We start from the raw sequence: 23,020 nt of genomic DNA on the forward strand, positions 1-23,020 counted from the left end.
TTGGTTATGCTGGTTAAAAAAATAGAACTGTAATTCTGCTCTTTTCTACAAAGCTTTTCTCAGAGAAACAAAGCAAAATGGCTTGTGAACTGTGTTCACATTGACTGATTAATATATTTATTCAAAGCATTTTAGGGCCTACTCTATCAGCCACTTTCATGAGACTGCTGATACAGCAGTGAACGAGTCCAGTAGGGCTCCTGGCCTCATGACATTTGCATTCCAGTGAGGGAGGGTAGATGGAAACTAGCAAGCAGGACAATTTCAGATGGTAATCAGTGCTAGGAGGGTAATCATGTGATATTCTAGAGTAACTGGGGCCATGTGTGGGCCAGTGGAGAAAGGCTTCTCTGAGGGTTTGATATTTCTTGGAGATGGGAAAGAATTTGCCACACAAAGAGTTGACCTAAGAATTGCCAGGTGTGCAGAATAGCAAATACAAGATCCTCTGCAGTGCACAAAGCTTGTTGCTGTGTTTGAGTTTAGATGTTCTTACAGTGATGCGATTTTAAAAGATCTCTGACTTCTCTGTGGATGATGGATTGTAGAGCTCAAGAATAGAAGTAGGATTCAGTGATGTGCTGGAGTTGACATCAACCAGTTAGAAGAATAGAAGAGGAAATAATAGAAGAGGTGGTTATATATTTAGGCTATACCATTTAAATGCTGTTTGAAACTATAGAACCAGAGGAGATAACTCAGGAGAGAGAAGAGAGGAGAGCTCTTGGATGAGCCTTGAGGTATTTCAGCATTTAAAAATAATAATAGTAAAATAAAATTTCAGTACAGCAAAGGAGCCAGCCTAGACTGAAAAAGACTGGCTGGAGAAGTCAGAGCATACCTTCAAAGCCAAGAACAAAGTACTGAATACTGCTGAGAAGTTGATTAAGATGAAGGCCTAGAGAAGTGACCTTTATGTGAGTGGTCATGAGAAGTGACCTTTATGTGAGTGGTCATGCATCATGAGGCATTTTTTAAGTGGGCCAAGGAGTGAATAGGAGATAAGGAAATGAAATAGTGAGCACACAGAAATTTTTCAATAAGTTTTGTAATAATAGAGAAAAGAGAAATGGGTTGGTAGCCAGAGAGCCTGTGGAGGTCAAGGGGAGGCTATGGATTTTACTCTTCCACCCCGAGAGATTCCAGGGCTTGTCTGTAGCTGATGGAGAATGATCTTGGAGAGGAGACACTGGTATAGAGTGGGGAGAGTAGGCCAACAAAGCAATTAGGGACAAGTGTAGAGAAGGTAGAGGAGGTGGAATCCAGAACACAGCAAAAGGAGGAGGGTCCCTTGTTCCCAGGATAGGAGGGAAAGTGGAGAGGATGGGTTTAAGTGGAGACAAGTTTGGAGATTTGTTGGAGGGAATATAAGAGCGTTCCTTTCTCTTCTGAATTCTGATTTTGAAGCTCAGTCTTTAGCAACGATGGAGAAACGGTGGTATTAGAGCTTTGAGAAGAGAAGGTATGAAATAGTTGTGTCAAGCAGGTCAGGTTACGAAAGAAATGTGATGGATTAGAAGCGCATTTGAGGTTGGTGTTTCTCAATGTGAAGTGCAGTCGATCAGCTTGGTTGTGTGAGTTTTCTCCAGCGATGATGTTCTGTTGCTTGGGTTCAGGCAGAATTGAGCTCAACCAGGATTGGGATTTTGCCAGGTAAGTGTTAACAGGGGGAATAAGAAAGACACTTCACTCCCTGGCCCTGAGTTAGGTTTGGGTATAAGAAGGAAAACAGTCTCCATGAAAGTGAGGAGTAGTGGTTCTGAGTTAGAACTTTAAAGCCAGATTGCTTATATGGAAATCCCTGGCTCTGGCATTTAACTGTATCATGTGTATTTCTATGCCTCAGTTTATCTCTTAACGTGGACAGTAATAATAGTAAGAAGCACCTGTACTTCAAAAGATCAGATATGATTAAATGAATGTAAATATGAAAAGCATTTGAACAGTGCCTGCCATTTGCTGCTGCTACTAAGTTGCTTCAGTCGTGTCCGACTCTGTGCGACCCCATCGACGGCAGCCTACCAGGCTCCACCATCCCTGGGGTTCTCGAGGCAAGAATACTGGAGTGGGTTGCCATTTCCTTCTCCAGTGCATGAAAGGGAAAAGTGAAAGTGAAGTTGCTCAGTTGTATCCGACTCTTCGCGACCCCATGGACTGTAGTCTGCCAGGCTCCTCCGTCCATGGGATTTTCCAGGCAAGAGTACTGGAGTGGGGTGCCATTGCCTTCTCCAGCCTGCCATTTAGTGAAGCACAATATAGGTTAGCTAAGATGCTGCTACCTCTGCTGCTTAGAAGGTCTTATCCTTAGAATATAAATAAGACCAGAAGGTGGCAGGACCTGCAGAGATTGTTGATCATGTTGGAGTTTCAGCATATACGCTATTTGAAGGTTTGAGATCAGGTCAGACTGGGAGAAGTACAGAGCATCAGGACTCTAGTGGGTAATCTTAACCTATTTGTGAAATACCTAGTAGGTCTTTTTTTCTCTCCATACTGTTAGCCCTCCAGGGACATTTGCCAATTTTCTGGAGTAACTGGCTTTATAAATTGGTTAAATAAATGATTTGCAAAAGATTATTTGCTGAAAGTGTCAACATTGAAATTCAGAACTTCTGATCAAAATGAAATTGATTTGTCAATAATTGCCACAGTCATCTGTTAGATGGTAAGTTACTGAATGATAATTTTTTGTTTCCTCAAAAAAGTTTGGAAAGATTATAACATTTTTAGGTATTTTTTCTTTCATAATAGACAGTTATGTTGTTGACATCATGCATTGCGTGATGCTTTAAATGATTTATTCATATACATCCTTGAGATGTGGTAACACACTTGGACAGTCCCCAGGTACATCTTTACAATTGGTTAATACTGAATAGTTCTTGCTTGCTTCAGCCTGCCTCTTCTCTTTAATGCCAAAGGAAGGAGGGAAGGGAAAGCTCAGCTAATAATAAGCAAACCAGCCAACTGAAGTATTTTGGTGCAGTTACTCTGAAATTATGTCTAGTCATTTTTTATAATCATTTAAACAGAAGTTTTCTAAAATTCAGATGCTATGTTGAAATGCTATGTTTTATGTCTTACTTAAATTTTACCTTTTTACACTGTAAAGTGTGAAAACATAGACCTTACCACCTGATCATTTTCAAGGGTGTAGTTTGCCTGGAGAAACTCACGACTTTATTTTTTAAACAACTACTTTGTTTTATTTATATGTTTGAATGACAAAACACTATACTAAACATGTTTTATGACATTTTGGGCTCAACTTATCTGAGATATAAGTTTGAAAGAATTGCAGCTGAATTATCAAGTAGACTATAGATCAAGACAGAAAAGCTGCTTGTTAACAACGCCTGAAAGATTATAAATGCTATTTTGACTTATCTATATCACTTTAAGAAAAAAACAAGTTAGAGTTTTTACTTGCATTTATTGTTACATTTTCTAGTTTCCTAGTTATATTAATTTGTTATTGTATCTATTGAGATAAAATGGATTTTTTTAAAAATTTCAAACCAAAAGCTTATTTGATGGAAGTGATGGATATGTTTAGTTTCTTGTTTAGAGTGATGGAGATGTTCTGTATCTTAATTATGGTGAGAAATCTTGATCATCATGATGGTTTGATGGGTGTATCATCAGAACTCATCTAATAGATGTGTGAAACATGTGTAGTTTAATGGTAAAAAAAAAAAAAAAAAGAAAAAACAAAGTATGTTTGACCATGATAGTTTTAATATGTATTCATGAGATAATTGGTAATAATTTCCCATTTTGCTTCCAGTAACTTCAGAGCCATATCTGATGCTTAATTATAGTTTATTAATCCTTATAATTAGCATACTTGCTTTAGTATTATGTTTAGTTTTTTTATTGGTAATAATTTTGTTTTTAGAGCATTTTCTATGCCAGGTACCCTGATAACTTTTGTTGTCGTTACTCAGTCACTCAGTCATGTCCAACTCTTTGCGATCCCATGGACTGCAGCACACCAGGCTTCCCTGTCCTTCACCATCTCCCAGAGCCTGCTCAAAGTCATGTCCATCGCATCGGTGATGCCATCCAACCATCTTATCCTCTGTCATTCCTTTCTCCTCCTGCCTTCAATATTTCCCAGCATCAGGGTCTTTTTTGATGAGTCAGCTCTTTGCATCAGGTGGCCAAAATATTGGAGCTTCAACTTCAGCATCAGTACTTCAAATGAATATTAAGGATTGATTTCCTTTAGGATTGACTGGTTTGATCTCTTTGCGGTTCAAGGGACTTGCAAGCGCCTTCTCCAACACAACAGTTCAAAAGCATCAGTTCTTTGGTGCTCAGCCTTCTTTATGGTCCAGCTCTCACATCCATACATGACTACTGGAAAAACCATAGCTTTGACTAGACGGACCTTTGTTGGCAAAGTAATGCCTCTGCTTTTTAATAGGCTGTCTAGGTTGGTCATGGCTTTTCTTCCAACGAGCAAGCGTCTTTTAATTTCATGGCTGCAGTCACCATCTGCAGTGATTTTGGAGCCCCCCAAAATAAAATCTCTTACTGTTTCCACTATTTCCCCATCTATTTGCCATGAAGTGATGGGACCGGATGCCATGATCTTAGTTTTCTGAATGTTGAGTTTAAAGCCAGCTTTTGCACTTTTCCTCTTTCACCTTTGTCAAGAGGCTTTTTATTTTTAGTTCCTCTTTGCTTTCTGCCATTAGGGTGGTGTCATCTGCTTATCTGAGGTTATTGATGTTTCTCCCTGCAATCTTAATCCAGCTTGTGCTTCATCCAGCCCAGCATTTTGCATGATGTACTTTGCATATAAGTTAAATAAGCGGGTGATAATATTCAGTTTTGATGTACTCCTTTCTCAATTTGGAACCAATTCATTGTTCCATGTCTTGTTCTTAACTGTTGCTTCTTGACCTTCATACAGTTTTCTCAGGAGACAGGTAAGGTGGTCTGGTATTCCCATCTCTTTAAGAGTTTTCCACAATTTTGTTATGATCCACACAATCAAAGGATTTAGCGTAGTCAATGAAGCAGAAGTAGATGTTTTTGTGGAATTCCCTTACTTTTTCTATGAGCCAGCAGATGTTGGCAGTTTGATCTCTGGTTCCTCTGCCTTTTTTAACTCCAGCTTGAACATCTGAAAGTTCTCTGTTCACGTACAGTTCAAGCCTAGCTTGGAGAATTTTGAGCATTACTTTACTAGCATGTTAAATGAGTGCAGTTGTGTGGTAGTTTGAACATTCTTTGGCACTGCCTTTCTTTGGGATTGGAATGAAAACTGACCTTTTCCAGTCCTGTGGCCACTGCTGAGTTTTCCAAATTTGCTGACATACTGAGTACAGCACTTTCACAGCATCATCTTTTAGAATTTGAAATAACACAGCTGGAATTCCATCACTTCAGTTAGGTCCATACCATTTCTGTCCTTTATTGTGCCCATCTTTGCATGAAATATTCCCTTGGTATCTCTTATTTGCTTGAAGAGATCTCTCGTTTTCCCCATTCTATTGTTTCTATTTCTTTGCATTGATCACTGAGGAAGGCTTTCTTATCTCACCTTTCTATTCTCTGGAACTTTGCATTCAGATGGGTATATCTTTCCTTTTCTCCTTTGCCTTTCACTTCTCTTCTTTTCTCAGCTATTTGTAAGGCCTCCTCAGACAGCCATTTTGCCTTTTTGCATTTCTTTTTCTGAGGGATGGTTTTGATCACCGCCTCCTGTACAGCGTTATGAACCTCCATCCATAGTTCTTCAGGCACTCTATCAGATCTGATCCCTTGAATCTATTTGTCACTTCCACTGTATAATTGTAAGAGATTTGATTTAGGTCATACCTGAATGGCCTAGTGGTTTCCCCTACGTTTTTCAATTTAAGTCTGAATTTGGCAATAAGGAGTTCATGATCTGAGCCACAGTCAGCTCCTGGTCTTATTTTTGCTGACTATATAGTGCTTCCTTATCTTTATCTTTCAGTATTGACCATCTGGTAATGTCCATATGTAGAGCTGTCTCTTGTGTTGTTGGAAGAGGATGTTTTCTATGACCAGTGTTTTCTCTTTGCAAAACTCTGTTAGCCTTTGCCCTGCTTCATTTTGTACTCCAAGGTCAAATTTGCCTGTTATTCCAGATATCTCTTGACTTGCTACTTTTGCATTCTAGTCCCCTATGATGAAAAGGATATCTTTTTTGGTGTTAGTTCTAGAAGGTCTTGTAGGTCTTCATAGAACTGTTCAACTTCATAGAACCATTCAACTGATAACTTTAATATGTTCTTTTTAAAATTTTGACACTGACTGAGGTAGATATTATCTCCCGTTATAGAGGAAGAAACAAGCTTAGGACATCTTGCACAGATTCATACTGCTAAGTAAGTGTTAGAACTAGGATTTGGATTCCCAACTATATTGACTTTAACCCAATGCTTGGAGGCCCTGCCCTCTACTGCCTGTCTTTCCATGGGCTGGATTTTCTACAAAATACTGTTTTGTTATTGAAATATATTTTTTGCCATGTGCCACCACCCTTTTGGAGAAATGGCAGCATAAAAAGTTTCCTCACTGCAATATGGGAATGTGTGGCATTTGTATTTATAACCTAAGTCAGTGGTGTTCAGAGTGTGATTTGCGGGCCATTCATAAATTATTTGTTCGAAGAAGGCAATGGCACCCCACTACAGTACTCTTGCCTGGAAAATCCCATGGACGGAGGAGCCTGGTAGGCTACAGTCCATGGGGTCGCGAAGAGTCGGGATACGACAGAGCGACTTCACTTTCACTTTTCCCTTTCATGCACTGGAGAAGGAAATGGCAACCCACTCCTGTTCTTGCCTGGAGAATCCCAGGGACGGGGGAGCCTGGTGGGCTGCCGTCTATGGGGTCGCACAGAGTCGGACACGACTGAAGCGACTTAGCAGCAGCAGCATAAATTATTTGTTAAGGAAACGTAAGATAAGCATAGAGAAGAAAGTAATCATTTGAAAACATTTATAGCAATTTGATCATATACATGATTTTACATTTTAGAAAAGCATCAGTCAGCAGTGGGTTGGAGGAGAAAACTGGTTCTTTACTACAGATAGTTTGAGAATTACTGATCTAAGCTTCTTCAAAATAAAATATGGGGAGGGGGAACCTGAATACTGGAATTTGCGTTTATTATATATTGGATGGAAAAGTCAAAAGTTGTTCATCATCCCTTGATTTCTCTTCTGATACATAATGAATAATTTTATTTGCATTCAAATTATTGAGGAAATATAACCAAATCTGACCACCTTTTCATATGAAAGAAAATAGTACAGCTCACTGCTGATGAAACTTCTACAGTGTTCTGTCTCAGTTTTCAACTGTTTTCATAAGATGTTGCTCTTGATGTTTTATCTAGTATTATGTGTGTCCTGTGAATATGTAGCCTTTTTAATCATATTTAAAATATTTAGAACCTTTCAAGCTAAATAAATAAAGAAAATCCAATTTGCTTACCTGACTCAACTTTTTTAGCTGTGAACATGTAACATAGGAATTTAGCCGATCATTATTGGATAGTTTTTGTTTCTTTTTTTAATACCAAATAAGAAATATATGTCTGAAGGATATGTCAATTGAGGTAACATTACTTCACAATTACACTAATGCCTCAGTTACAGATAACTCATTTCATTGTCAGAAGTTACCGTTAAATTGATTTTTAGGTTAATCTACCCCTGGGCACAAATATTGTGTACCTTCAAATTGATGTGTTATATCTTATACTGGAAATACTGCTAAGAAAAAAAAAATGTCCTTGTCAGTAAAATTTATGCATGTGCTTTATTCTGTCTACTGGTAGTGCTTTCTTAGGCTTAGTGATTAGAATTTATAGTTATTTTGTAGTATTTTTATACACCTTCAGAAAATCCACTCAAGTTGATTTTTCCTTAAATTTAATTGGTTTTGTAGTTCTTTCTTTCCTGAATTTTCATAAGCAAACTTATAAACATTTTAGTTTGTGTTCTTTCTAACCTTCATTCTGTAAATCACTATGTATTAATATTTATTATCAAATTTTCTAGCTTTAAATATTTTATTATGTCAGTCTTTTGTATCCAAAGCACACATTGCTGTGTGTTTGTTCATAGTTGTGGTTAAATCTAGTTTTAATTAAAGAAACCATAGATTAATGAGGAAAGATTTCACAGAATTTTTAATTTATTCCCAGTCTTAACCATTACACTTAAATCACTGTATATGAGTCCAGCTTCAGTTGGATTGCAAGTTATGTGCTGTGTATAAAACATAGTTCTTGTTCTCAAGGACTTCTACCCTAGTAGAGGAATTACATATCCAGCTCTTCTATCAATTGTGAAATGGAAGTTAGTTGAGATCAATTTTTATTTACTTATTTAAATTTGAAAGTCGTCTTGGATTTCTCAGAGTTCAGTTCAGTTCAGTCGCTCAGTCATGTCCGGCTCTTTGCCACCCCATGAATTGCAGCACGCCAGGCCTCTCTGTCCATCACCAACTCCCAGAGTCCACCCAAACCCATGTCCATCGAGTTGGTGATGCCATCCAACCATCTCATCCTCTGTCGTCCCCTTCTTCTCCCGCCCCCAATCCTACCCAGCATTAGGGTCTTTTCCAATGAGTCAGCCCTTCGCATGAGGTGGCCAAAGTATTGGAGTTTCAGCTTCAACATCAGACCTTCCAATGAACACCCAGGATTGACCTCCTTTAGGATGGATTGATTGGATCTCCTTGCAGTCCAAGGGACTCTCAAGAGTCTTCTCCAACACCACAGTTCAAAAGCATCAATTCTTCGGCTCTCAGCTTTCTTCACCGTCCAACTCTCACATCCATACATGACCACTGGAAAAACCATAGCCTTGACTAGACGGACTTTTGTTGGCAAAGTAATGTCTCTGCTTTTAAATATGCTATCTAGGTTGGCCATAACCTTCCTTCCAAGGAGTAAGCGTCTTTTAGTTTCATGGCTGCAGTCACCATCAGCAGTGATTTTGGAGCCCAAAAAAATAAAGTCTGACACTGTTTCCACTTTCCCCATCTATTTTCCATGAAGTGATGGGACCAGATGCCATGATCTTATACTGCTTTACGTTTGGTTTGCTGCTTTGAGAGTTCAGAGCGTGAGGATAGAAAATAAAATGGACTTTTTTCCCTCATAAACTTTATTTTAAGCCCCTGGGGTCAGATAACACAGTTTTAATGAGAAAAAGTAGATTAATTGTCTTGAAGGATTTACCTTACTTTATATTCTCCACTCCCAGCCCTCCCAATGGGGAAAGTATCCTGAGATCAGGGATATTCTGTCTAGTAAGCCCCGAGCCATACTGGTTGGCACATGATGTGCTGAAGTGAGTAATTTCATATGTCAGGTGACTCTATATTTAGGTGATATTCTCTCCAAAGATGGGATTTAAGATCTGTCTAGTTTTGTTTTTATGGATAAAAGGATTGAGATAGAGAATTGGAAAGTGTGTATTGCTTCTTTTTGGAATAACCTTATGTAGGTAAGTTTCGATATAATAGGGCCTTTTTAGTTTAGGGTTTTTTTTATGCAAACAGATTTTGCTAATGCAGGTTATACTCTCTAGAGCAGTGGATCTTAACATTTTTGCTCGTGTGCATGCTCAGTTGCATCAGACTCTTCACAACCCCATGGACTGCAGCCCACCAGGCTCCTCTGTCCATGGAATTTTCTAGGGAAGAATACTGAGGTGGGTTACCATTTCCTCCTTTTGAGGATTACTTAAATTATTTTTGACACTGTAATAAAAGTGCACCATTCTCCAATAAAATGTAAGATGTAAATTTTGCATGTAACTTGAAGTAATGCACAGATCCCTAAAGCCCATTTTTATATATATATACATATATCTATATATGTATAGATCTTACATATATAGATATATATCTTAAATATATACACATAAATATAGCTATATATCTTTATTGAGATACAATTCACATATTATGCAATTCACCTATTTAGAATATATGATTAAGTGGTTTTCAGTTCATTCATAGAGCTGTGTAACCATCCTTATAAACAGTTTTTTAATTCAAGTGTAGTTGATTTACAAAATATTAGTTTATCCTGTATACTAAGTGATTCAGTTACACACATCTATAAATTTCTCTTTTATATTCTTTTCTGATACGATTTATCATAGGATATTGAATATAGTTCCCTTTTCTCCACATTCTTTCCACCATTTGTTATTTGTGGAGTTTTTAATAATGGCCATTCTGACCAGTGTGAGATGGTACCTCATTGTAGTTTTGATTTGCATTTCTCTAAGAAGTAGTGATGTTGAGCATCTTTTCATGTGCCTATTGGCCATTTGTATTTCTTCTTTGGAGACATATTTAGGTCTTCTGCCTGTTTTTTGTTTGGTTGTTTGCTTTTTGCTGTTATTGTTTGAGCTGTTTGTATATTTTGGAAATTAAGCCCTTCTCTGTTGCATCATTAGCAGATATTTTCTCCCATTCTGTAGGTTTTCTTTCTTTCTTCTTTTATTTTATACAACAAATGCTAAAGGAACTTCTCTTGGCACAAAACACAAGATAAGGAAAAGACCTTATCAGAAAATATTCCCAAAACAATTAAGAAAATGGTAATAGGATCATACATATTGACAGTTACCTCAAATGTAAATGGGTTAAATGCACCAACCAAAAGACATAGCCAGTTGGCTGGATGAAGACATGTGCATGTATGCATTCTACTACGTCACTCTACTTAACCCCCTAAATTGTATGTGATGATTTTATATTGTTAGGTAAATCATGTTTCCGTTATAGCCTGAAATTGTAATTATCTTTTAATTTTTGTCTGGCTGTTGATTGTGAAAATTGATAAACATCTTTTACTATTGTGATTATGTAACTATTATTTACTTAATAGCATTGTAGCATGATTGGTTAACAGAAAATAATAGAATTCTCTACCACTACAGCTATCATTTAATAGAAAAATAAAATATGTGGTGTTTTGTGAATGATATTTTTCATTTAACATAACGTTTTCAAAGTTCATCCATTTTGTCATATGTATCAGCACTTCATTCCTTTTTATAGTTGAATAATATTCCATTGTTTTTTATTTATTCATCCGTCAGTTGCTGGACATTTGATTTGTTTCCCCTTCTTGGCTATTATGAATAATGCTTCTTTGAACATTAATGTACAAGTTTTTGTGTGAACGTGTTTTCATTTCTCTTGTGTATGTGTATCATACCTAGGAGTAGCATTGCTAGGTTGTATGGTAATTCTATGTTTAACCTTTTGAGAGCTGCTGGACTACTTTCCAAAGCAGCTGCACCAATTTACATTCCCACCAGCAGTGTACCAGGGTACCAGTTTCTCCATATCTTTGTCAATACTTACCGTCTTTTTTGTTTTAGCAGTCCTAGTGTGGATGAAATATCTCATGGTTCTGATTTGCATTTTCTTGATGATTAATGATGTTGAGTATCACTTCATGTAATTATTGACCATTCATGTATCTTCTTTGGAGAAGTGACTATTCAGATTCTTTACCCATTTTAAATTATTTGTCCTTTTATTACTGACTTGTAAGAGTCCTTTATATATATGATTCACGTGTCTCATCAGAAATATAGGAGATCTATTTTCTTCCATTCTGTCAGTTGTGTTTTTACTTTGTTGATATCTTTTGAAGCACAAAATTATTTCTTTTTTTTTTTTTTACAGATTTATTGATTTATTTTATCTACAGCTGCTCTGGGTCTTTTTGCTATTCGAGGGCTTTGTCTAGTTGCGGGGAGCGGGAGCTACTCTTCGTTGTAGCTCATGGGCTCCTCATCGCAGTGGTTTCTCTTGTTGCAGAGCATGGGCTCTAGGCTCGAAGGCTTCAGTAGTTGTGGCACACAGGCTAAGTTGTCCCGCATGCAGCATTTGGGATCTTCCCAGATCAGGGATCGAACCCATGTCCACTGCACTGGCAGGTAGATTTTTAACCACTGGACCACTAGGGAAACGCAAGCACAAAGGTTTTTCATTTTGATGAAGTCCAGTTCGTTTGTTTCCCTTGCTTGTGGTTGTATTGCTTATAGCGCTTTTATTGTTATTTCTGAGAAATCCTAAGAAGGCCTAGAATAAATCATGAGGATTTATTCCTATATTTTCTTCTAAGAGTTTTATAGTTCTAGCTATTACATTTAGATGGTTCATTTTGAATTGTTTTTTGTGTAGGTGTGAGAAAGATTTTTTTGATGTTGAATATTTTTAGTCTTTATTGAGTTTGTTACAATACTGCTTGTTTTATGTTTTGGTTTTTTTTTGCCCTGAGGCATGTGGGATCTCAGCTCCTCAACCAGGGATAGATCCCAGACCCCGGGCATTGGAAGGCAAACTCTTAACCACTGGACCACCTGGGAAGTCCCCACATTGGTTTTTTTTAATTAAATAATTTATTTATTGGCTGTGTTGGGTCCCCATTGCATTGCGCAGGCTTCTCATTGTGGTGGCTTCTCATGTTGTAGAGTACAGGCTCTGGGTGCGGGCTCAGTAGTTGCAGCTGGCATGCTCTGGGTGCGGGCTCAGTAGTTACGGCGCGTGGGCTTAGTTGCCCTTCGTCATGTGGGATCCTCCCTGACCAGGGATCAAACCTTTGTCCCCTGCCTTGCAAGGTAGATTCTTTACCACTGGACCACCAGGGAAGTCCTCCCACATTGATTTTAAAATTGAGCCTCAATTAAATCCTTGTTAGTACTCTGTTAAGTTATCTGTTCTACTGCTGTGTGGCTATTACTCCCCCACTCAGTGGCCTAAAGCAACAGAATTTCTGTAGATCATGAATTCGAGAGGCTTAGCTGTGTAGTTCTGGCACACAGTCTCTGGTGAAATCAATCAAGATGTCAGTTGGTACTATAGTTAAATCAAGGCTTGCCTGGGGATGAAGGATCTTCTTCGAAGATGGCTCACTTACAAGGCTGTTGGCAGAAAGCCTCGGTTCTTTACCACAGGAACGTCTCCATAAGGCTCCTTGAAGTGTCCTTGTACTGTTACAGCTGGCTTTCCCCAGAGCCTGTGACCTAACAGAGAGAGCAGGGATAAAGCTGAAGTGCTTTTATGACCTAGTCTTGGCCATTACACATTGTCACTTCTGCCTTATTATTTTTGTTAGAACTGAGCTCCAGAATCCAGCCCAAGGGACTAGAGAATTAGGCACTGATTTTTGAAAGTAATATCAAAGAATTTGTGGACATATTTTAAACTACCACATATACTTGTCAGTTTTATTAGAAGTTCTTTTGTTTGTTTGCTGGATCTTTGTTGCTTTGAGGGCTTTTCCCTAGTTGCAGCTTGCAGGGCTAGCGCAGGCTTCTCATTACGATGACTTCTCTTGTTGTGGAGCATGGGCTCTAGGACACGTGGGCTTCAAGTAGTTGGGGCACATGGGCTGAGTAGTTGTGGTTCCCAGACTCTAGAGCACAGTTCCAATAGTTGTGGTGCACAGGCTAAATTGCTCTGAGGCATGTGGGATCTTCCTGGGTAAGGAATCGAACCTGTGTCTCCTCTCCTGCGTTAGCAGGCAGATTTTTTACCACTGAGCCACCAGGGAAGCCCGGTTTTATTCGAAGTATTATTAGTTCCAAACAGCTGATGTTCTTTCATTCTATATGCCCTTACTTTTATTGCTTAATGAAATAAGATGATCTCCAAGTCATTTATTTCTTTTTTTTTGTTCCATTGTTGTTGTTTTCAAAGTCCCTGATGTTTCTAATCTAACCAGTCTTATTACATTTTAGGATCAAAACAAAGAAGAGATGTATGTGTATCAGAAGTGTTATATTGGCAAATATGACAGAGAAATAACATGACTTCTAATTTGAAATAAGTGCAAGGAATATTTCCCACTTCTTTGTAAGCCCTAAGTTCTCATAGCCATTTCTCCAGTTCCTAGGAAGGAACACATGAGTAGTTATCTCTGAAGCTGTCTTTGAATACTTTCATGACCCTGAATGCTAGCTGCCTGGAGTGTTGATCACTTCTAACTCAGAACACATTTTAAAGTTAGCCATTAGCTCTAAACTCATTTGAATACTTTCCTTTGTAACTTTGGTTCCTCCTGCAAACTTTGTTTTTGTAGGTAATGATTTTACCTGACTTTGGAATTGGTCTCTAGGAGGACGCTGTGGGAGGATGAACACAGAAGAGCTGGAGTTACTGAGTGACTCCAAATACAGGAACTATGTAGCTGCAGTTGACAAAGCACTGAAGAATTTTGAATACTCCAGTGAGTGGGCGGATTTGATATCGGCGCTTGGAAAACTTAATAAGGTATGTCTGTCTTGCTCATTTCATAAGAAGGGATAACAATCAGAAATCGGCATCTGTATTTTCTGAATTTCTCTAAACCTTGAAGTAAAGAATTTAAAAACATAACCTCAGAATTACTTTTTTTTAATTCTCCAATCTATAACATTTTCCTCTCTATTTTTTGTTTTTTAATTGGAGGATAATTGCTTTACAATGTTGTGTTGCTTCCTGCCATACAACAGTGAGAATCAGTTATAATTATATATGACCCCTCCCTCTTGAGCCCCCCTCCCCACTCCAAATCCCACCCCTCTAGGTCATCACAGAGTGCCAGGCTGAATTACTTTTGATTCTGCTATTTTACTTCATTAATTGCATGCCTTTGCAGTTAGGCTTTTTTTTTTTTTTTTTGAGGCCAAAACCACAACAGTACTTGAAAAATATAGTTAATCTATTATTACATATAAATGCAAGATTAGGAAACAAATATGCTAACCATGAAGGTTAACAGGTTTTTATAATTGAGTATCAGATATGGTTCTGGAGTTCCTGGCAGCAAAATGAAAAGCTGCACATGGAAAGCAGTAACTGCTGTGTCCTTTCCAAATGGAATATAGCATTAAGGAAACATTTTATACCCAGGCAGTTCTTAGTTATAGTCAGTGCTTTTTACAAAAGTGACAAGTAATTGCTTAGGCCTTGGAGCCAAGCCTTGAATGATCCTTCTTGACATGTCTGGTTTTTATCCACTGTTAATATGGTGGCATCACTGTTCAACTCGTAGCTTTGGATTTTGACCCTTTTTTTTTTTTAACTCATATCGAAATTTTCTCAATTCATACCCATAGTTTTGGTATTGGGGGCTTCTTTAGGTTTGTTTTTAATAGCGTGTATTGAATACGAATGCTTCTAAATATTAAGTGGACCAGGGGAACAGATAGGAAAGGTGAGCTCTTCTCATAACTATTTTAACATCAGACAGTTTATCATACAATTTCCTGACATACATATCAAGGACACTAGTTTTCAACTTTAATACTTACTATAGATAATTACCCTGATAACTTAAAAAGAAAAACTTCCATTTTCAGTGTGCCATGATCTTAACATGATATGCACAAAATTCTTTTTGACATGTTGACTTCTAAAATTTATCATTTGAGGTTTGATAAATTCTCAAAATTGTTACAATATCCCCAAGAAATTGCATCTAAAAGTATGAGTTTGTTTAAAGGTAGTTAGGTTTTTACTTACCTTGAAGGGTCTCTTTTCTGAAGACTTAGTAGGAACTTAGGCTTGTAAAAAGCTTTTTACACTTTTGTAAAAAGCACTGACTATAACTAAGAACTGCCTGGATATAAAATGTTGGTTTGGGGCTTCCCAGGTGGCACCAGTGGTAAAGAACCCACCTGCCAATGCAGGAGATGTAAGAGATGTGGGTTCCATCCCTGGGTTGGAAGATCCCTTGGAGGAGGAAATGGCAACCCACTCCAGTATTCTTACCTGGAGTATCCCATGGACAGAGAAGCTTGGTAGGCTACAGTCCATGGGGTCACAAAGAGTTGGACACGACTGAGCGACTGACACTACTACTAGTAGGAACTGTGTGTAAAAGCAGCTCATTAAACTTTGGAAATTAATTTGCCTAATTAACTACATAATTTATTTGTTATAGTTATCAATATCATGAAAACAGATTTCACTGTATCCAGATACCACAACATAGGACATACAATGCATCAGTGAAACTTACCTAAAGTCATGGTGATACAAGGCAAGGGTTATATATGTACGAATTTGTTGCAGATAGCCTAAATATGTTTTAGTTTAAATTTTTATCATTTATTAATATACTAAAATTTCACCTTGTTTATACAAGTTTTCTAACTCAGATGATTTTAGAAAATAGTGCCATATTTAGCTTTATTAAAAAATTTTATTTGATATTAGTAGAATTTCTTTATTGAAACATTTTGTATTGTAGATCATTAACTTTCCTTCTATAGAGATACTTCTGGTAATAATTATTTATAATTTTCTTTCAAATATGTGTAAATACTGATTCTTTGTTCCTACATCCAAAATTCAAATTAATGTTTTAGAAATGGAAGGCAGCTAGTTTAAAAAAAAAAATTTTGTCATTGAATTCCTATTGATGTTGTGCCCTTGATTTGCTTTGCGTTTGTAAGTGTAATTTTATTTATATTGGTTACATCCAATTTAAGACTGGATTGAAGGCTTGTAGTGGGAAGACCATTGAAAATGTTATGTCTAAGCGGACTTCAGACCCTTTAATTTTTTACTTTTTTTTTTTTTTATGAACTGGAAGGATCTAGTGCTTTGCTTTTGTACTGCCTTTGGCAAAACAATCATTTTATATATTTTAACCTCAGTTTTTTATTTTCTAAGATAAAGGACTTCTTTTGTGTTTCATCTCAATTCCAGTTCTCATCTATTATGCCATATTCATTCTGATGTTTATTTTCTACTACTAGCATTTTGCCATAATACTCTGAAGAACTTCATTTATAAGTCTTCTTTTATTTAAATAAATTAATCTCCTTTGGGTGGTATTTGTGAGTTTGCATCTTCTATAAATTCTACCTTGACCATCTTTTCTAAAGAAATGTGGTGGTTGAATAAATACAGCAACATGTATTTGGTCCAACTGGGAAATTAGTAAAAGCAAATGGACAAGTATAATGTCTTGTGTGTTCTTGCTATAATATGATATACTACAGCAGTGGTTGTTCCTCTTCCAACTACATATTTTTGTTGAGGTTCACTTTTCTAAATATATTTCAAACAGTGTATCCAAAAAGGTTGAAGGCTGTTAAAAGATTTTCAAAAATCTAAAACAATACCTTTCTTCTGAGCAAAGTTTTTTTGGAAAATACTATTATTTTTCATAAAAATGTTATTTCTGTTTACAATGTAACAAGTTGATTTTTTTAACAAATCAGTAAATATTTTAAATCCTCAGTTTTAATTTTCAATCTAGTTTTACTGATGTAACTGACAAAAACAAAAGTTTTTTTACATCCTCTATAATTTTTCTCCTTTGAAGTCCTGTATCAAGGATTTTTCATAATATTATGCCAGAAAATGAAAATAAAATGAAATGCAATATTCTTTCTCAACTGAATTAAGATGTTTTCTTCAAGGTTTTACAAAATAATGCAAAATACCAAGTAGTACCCAAAAAGCTGACCATAGGCAAGCGCCTAGCTCAATGTCTACATCCAGCATTACCGGGTGGAGTTCATCGGAAGGCACTTGAAACATATGAAATTATCTTCAAAATCATTGGACCTAAGCGACTTGCCAAAGATCTCTTTTTATATAGGTGAGATAATTTTACTGTGTATTTGCATGTAAATAAAGTATTTTTAAACTTTTCAATGTTTTTTGCAGTAAAAGCTAGATAATTGAAAACTCCGTAATGATGAAAGTTTTCACTATCAATCATAATTATTTTGATAAAGAAGTACATTAGAAAAATTTCTTAAATTTAAAAGCAGTGTGTTTTATTTATTTATTTATGGCTCACTGAGCAGCTTGTGAGATCCTAGTTCCCTGACGGGATCAAACCTGGATCCCCTGGAATGGAAGCATAGAGTCTTAACCACCGGAACACCGGGGAATTCCCAGTACTCTGCAGTTTTACTGTGATGTGTTCCTGCCTGGAGACTCTCATGGACAGAGGAGCCTGGCAGGTTACAATGGGGTTGCACAGAGTCAGACATGACTGAGCGACTAACACAGCATTTAGTGATAAATGGACTTCCCTGGTGGCTCATATGATAAAAATCTGCCAACAATTCAGAAGACCCAGGTTAGATCCCTGGGTTGGGAAGTCTTCTGGAGGAGGGCATGGCAACCCCTTCCAGTATTCTTTCCTGGAGAATCCTATGGACTGAGGAGCCTGGTGGTCCACAGCCCATAGGGTCACAAAGAGTCAGACACAAGTGAGCAACTATCACTTTCACTTTCATCTTTTTATTTATCCTGGTTGGGATTCATTGGGATTTTAAAATATGTGAATCATTGTTATGTATGTTCAGTCCCTAAGTTGTATTCAATTCTGCAACCCCATGGACTGTAACACGCCAGGCTCCTCTATTCTCTATCTCCTGGAGTTTGCTCAGATTCATGTACATTGAGTCAGTGATACTATCTAACTATCTCATCCTCTGCCAACTCCTTCTCCTTTGCCTTTGATCTTTCCCAGCCAGCATCATGGTCTTTTCCAGTGAGTCTACTCTTCCCATCAGATGGCCAAAGTATTGGAGCTTCAGCTTCAGCATAAGTCCTTCCAATGAATTAAATATTCATTCAACCCTGAAGGTTGAATTGACTGGTTTGAACTCCTTGAAGTCCATGGGACTCTTAAGAGTCTTCTTCAATACCACAGTTCAAAAGCATCAGTTCTTTAGCGCTCAGCCTTCTTTATGTTTCAGCTCTCAAATACCCATACATGAGTACTGTAAAAACCATAGCTTTAACTATACAGAACTTTGTCAGCAAAGTGATGTCTCTGCTTTTTAATATGATGTGTAGGTTTGTCATAGCTTTCATTTCAAGGAGTGTGTGCTGTGCTTAGTCACTCAGTCGTGTCCGACTCTTTGTAACCCCATGGACTGTAGCCCACCAGGTTCCTTTGTCCATGGGGATTCTCCAGGCAAGAGTACTGGAGTGGGTTGCCATGCCCTCCTCCAGAGGATCTTCCCAACCCAGGGATCGAACCCATGTCTCCCACATTGCAGGTGGATTCTTTATCGTCTGAGCCACCAGGGAACAAGTGTCTATTAATTTCATGGCTGCAATCACTGCACACAGTGATTTTTGAACCCAGGAAAATACTGTCACTGCTTCCACATTTTCTCCTTCTATTTCCTATGAAGTGATGGGACTGGTTGCCATGATCTTAGTTTTGTTAATGTTGTTTCAAGCCAGCATTTTTACTCTCCTCTTTCACCCTCATCAAGAGGCTCTTTAGTTCCTCTTCACTTTCTGCCATTAGAATGATATCATCTGCAATGTCTGAGGTTGTTGATTTCTCCCAGCAATCCTGATTTTAGCTTGTGATTCATCCAGCCTGGCATTTCGCATGATGTACTCTGCATATAAGTTAAATAAGCAGGGTGACAATATTCAGCCTTGCCGTACTCCTTTCCCAATTTGAAACCGTTCAGCTATTCCATGTCTGGTTCTAACTGTTGCTTCTTTACCAACATGTTTCTCAGGAGACAGATAAGGTGGTCTGGTATTCCCATCTCTAAGAATTTTCCACAGTTTGTTGTGATACAGTCAAAGGCTTTAGTGTAGTCAGTGAAGCAGAAGTAGATGTTTTTCTAAAATTCCCTTGCTTTCTTCATGATCCAGTGAATGTTGGCAATTTGATCTCTGGTTCCTCTGCCTTTTCCAAACCTAGCTTGTACATCTGGAAGTTCTCAGTTTACGTACTCCTGAGGCAGAGCTTGAAGGATTTTGAGCTTTACCTAGCTATCATGTGAAATGAGTGTAGTTGTCTGGTAGTTTGAACTTTCTTTGGCATTTCCCTTGAGATTGGTATGAAAACTGACTGTTTCCGGTCTAAGGCCACTGCTGAATTTTCCAAATTTACTAACATATTGAGTGTAGCACTTTAACAACAACATCATCTTTTAGGATTTTAAATAGCTCATCTGGAGTTATGTCACCTCCACTAGTTATATTTGTAGTGATGCTTCCTAAGGCCTATTTGACTTTACACTCCAGGATATCCAGCTCTAGGTAATGGACCACACCATTGTGGTTATTCATGTCATTAAGACTTTTTTGTATAGTTGTCCTGTGTATTCTTGCAATCTCTTCTTAATCTCTTCTACTTCTGTTAGGTCCTTACCGTTTCTGTCCTTTATCATGTCCATCCTTGCATGAAATATTATCTTGGTTATCTCTAATTTTCTTGAAGAGATCTCTGGTCTTTCCCATTCTATTTAATACTTTTCTTCTATTTCTTTGCATTGTTTACTTAAGAAGGCTTTCTTATCTCTCCTTGCTATTCTCTGAAACTCTACCTTCATTTGGGTAGATGGGTATATCTTTCCCTTTGTCCCTTGCCTTTCACTTCTCTTCTTTTCTCAGTTTTTGTAAAGCCTCCTCAGACAACCACTTTGCCTTCTTGCATTTCTTTTCCTTGGTCATGGTTTTGGTCAGTGCCTCCTTTATGAGCCTCTGTTGATCATTCCTCAGGCACTCTGTCTACCAGATCTGATTCCTTGCATCTATTTGTCACCTCCACTGTATAATCATAAGGGATTTGATTTAGGTCATACCTGAATAGCCTAGTGATTTTCCTTACTCTCTTCCGTTTAAGCCTGAATTTTCCAATAAGGAGCTCATGATATGAGCCACAGTCCGCTCCAGGTCTTGTTTTTGCTGACTGTAGAGAGCTTCTCCATCTTCAGCTGCAAAGAACATAATCAGTCTGATTTTGATACTGACCATCTGGTGGTATCCATGTATAAAGTTGTCTCTTGGGTTGTTGGAAAAGGGTGTTTGCTATGTCCGGCATGCTCTCTTGACAAAACTCCATTAGCCTTTGCCCTGCTTCATTTTGTACTCTAAGGCCAAACTGGCCTGTTATTATGCATATCTCTTCCATATCCATTGGAATACTTTTGCATTCCAATCCCCTATGATGAAAAGGACATCTTTTTTTGGTGTTAGTACTAGAAGGTCTTGTAGGTTTTCATGGAATCTGTCAACTTCAGATTCTTCGGCATCAGTGGTTGGTGCATAGACTTGGATTACTGTGATGTACAATGGTTTGCCTTGGAAACAAACCAAGATCCTCCTTTTGTGTTTGAGATTGCACCCAAATGCTGCATTTCTTACTCTTTTGTTGATTATGAGTGCTATTCCATTTCTTCTAAGGGGTTCTTGCCCACAGTAGTAGATGCATTGGTCATCTGAATTAAATTCATCCATTCTGGTCGATTTTAGTTCACTGATTCCTAAGATGTCTGTGTTCACTCTTGCCATCTCCTGCCTGACCTCGTCCAGTTTACCTTGATTCATGAACCTAGCATTCTAGGTTCCTGTGCACCATTTTTCTTTACAGTGTTGGACTTTACTTTCACTACCAGACCACATTCACAACTGAGCTTTGGCCCAATTTCTGCTTTGACCCAGCTGCTTCATTCTTTCTGGAGCTGTTAGTTATTACCTTCCACTGTTCCCCAGTAGCATGTTGGACAGTTTCCAGCCTGGGGGGCTCATCTTCCGGTGTCGTATGTTTTTGCCTTTTTATATGATTCACGGGGTTCTCGTGACAAGAATACTGGAATGGGTTGCCATTCCCTCCCCCAGTGGACCACATTTTGTCAGAACTCCTCATTATGACCCGTCTGTCTCTGGTAGCCCTGCACGGCATGGCTCATAGCCTCTTTGAGTTGCACAAGCCCATTCACCATGACAAGACTGTGATCCGTGAAATGGGTTTGAATCAATACCTTTCATCAATTCTGGAGTCTTTTTAAACTGCCTTTACTCCATATATTCTCTCTCCCTTTTTTGGAGCTATGATTTAAAATATGTTAGAACTTTTCATTCTGGCTTCCCCTCTCTTCCCTTTTAGTTTGATGCAGTCCCACTTGTTTATTTTTGCTTTTGCTGCCTTTGCTTTAGGTTTCCTGTCCCAGAATATCATTGCCAAAACCAATGTCAGGGAACTTTCATGTATATATTCTCCTCTGTTTTGTATTTCAGGCCTTATATTTAAGTCTTTAATCCATTTTGAGTTAACTTTTGTGAATGGCATGAGATAGGGCTTTTATTTCATTCTTTTACATGTGGAGATTTAGTTTTCCTGTCTCACTCTTGACACCAGCGATGCAGACATCCTTTTGTACATTTTGGTCAGCCTTGTCATGAGTTTATCATATTTATTAGTCTTTTTAAAAACAAACTTTTGATTTCATTGATCTATTTTACTGTGTATGTTTCTTCTCTTTAAATTCCTCGTGGATGTTTTGAAATTCAGTAATAGGTATTTTTAATACTGATAATTAATACTCTATTGAAGAGCACTTTAAAAAAAAATTGAGAATTGCTCAAGCAGTGTTACATGTAATAACTGACAGATTCCTTCCTTAAGGCAAAACTTTTCTATATAACTCATGCCTGCTACTTTTTAAACAGAAAGTTTATCTTAAGAAACAACTATTTCACAAAGTTGCAGTGTATCTAATTTTATTAGCAATATGTTATATAAGAATAATAAATTAATTCTAGAATACCATGCCTAAATATGGCAGACATTCTTACATAGACATACCTTATGGAGTAAAATTGTTATTCTATATTTTTTAGAGTATAGCTAATTTAAAAACTAGAGTTTGTATTATGTTGGACTTTCAATTTTTTAGTAGTTTAATCTCAAGGTTTATGCTTTAGCATAATTAAATACAAATACTTTTAAAGTTCTGTAACCTATTACATGATAAAACATATTGTGTCTTCAAGCTTATTTTTTTTAATCTGATACAGTACACTAAGCTGTCACTAAGAACATTATATGTCCAATTTGAGCACCATAAAATATTAAGTGGGTATGTAAAGTAAACTTTTGCTAATACAAATCCTAGAGAGGGATTTTAGAGCTGACAGCATTCAAGTGGCAGAGAATGACTGAGATCAACCATTACCTTGTGAATAATAAGTAGGCAAAAGGAACGAGACCATTCTGTGAATA

The 23,020-nt window shown here is 37.5% G+C and overlaps 1 protein-coding gene across 17 annotated transcripts in view; it reads left to right on the forward strand.

Annotated features, from left to right (window-relative positions):
- The window catches only part of DOP1A (DOP1 leucine zipper like protein A), a 119,646-nt gene that overhangs the window by 18,289 nt on the left and 78,337 nt on the right, over nt 1-23,020 (forward strand). For 7 of the 17 annotated variants that reach the window (XM_081530435.1, XM_081530439.1, XM_081530434.1 and 4 more), the window contains exons 2-3: nt 14,111-14,301; nt 17,445-17,626. In XM_081530435.1, coding sequence (XP_081386561.1) covers nt 14,164-14,301; nt 17,445-17,626 — 320 coding nt within the window. In that variant the 5' untranslated portion in view covers nt 14,111-14,163. Of the gene's footprint in view, nt 1-13,112; nt 13,202-14,110; nt 14,302-17,444; nt 17,627-23,020 lie in introns of those variants that run through there. The other 10 variants (XM_081530436.1, XM_081530440.1, XM_081530442.1 and 7 more) reach the window with 4 other exon arrangements.

This window comes from Giraffa tippelskirchi, chromosome 9 (assembly GCF_054371585.1).
Source record: "Giraffa tippelskirchi isolate mGirTip1 chromosome 9, T2T-mGirTip1v1.2.pri, whole genome shotgun sequence".
Classification (NCBI taxonomy): domain Eukaryota; kingdom Metazoa; phylum Chordata; class Mammalia; order Artiodactyla; family Giraffidae; genus Giraffa; species Giraffa tippelskirchi.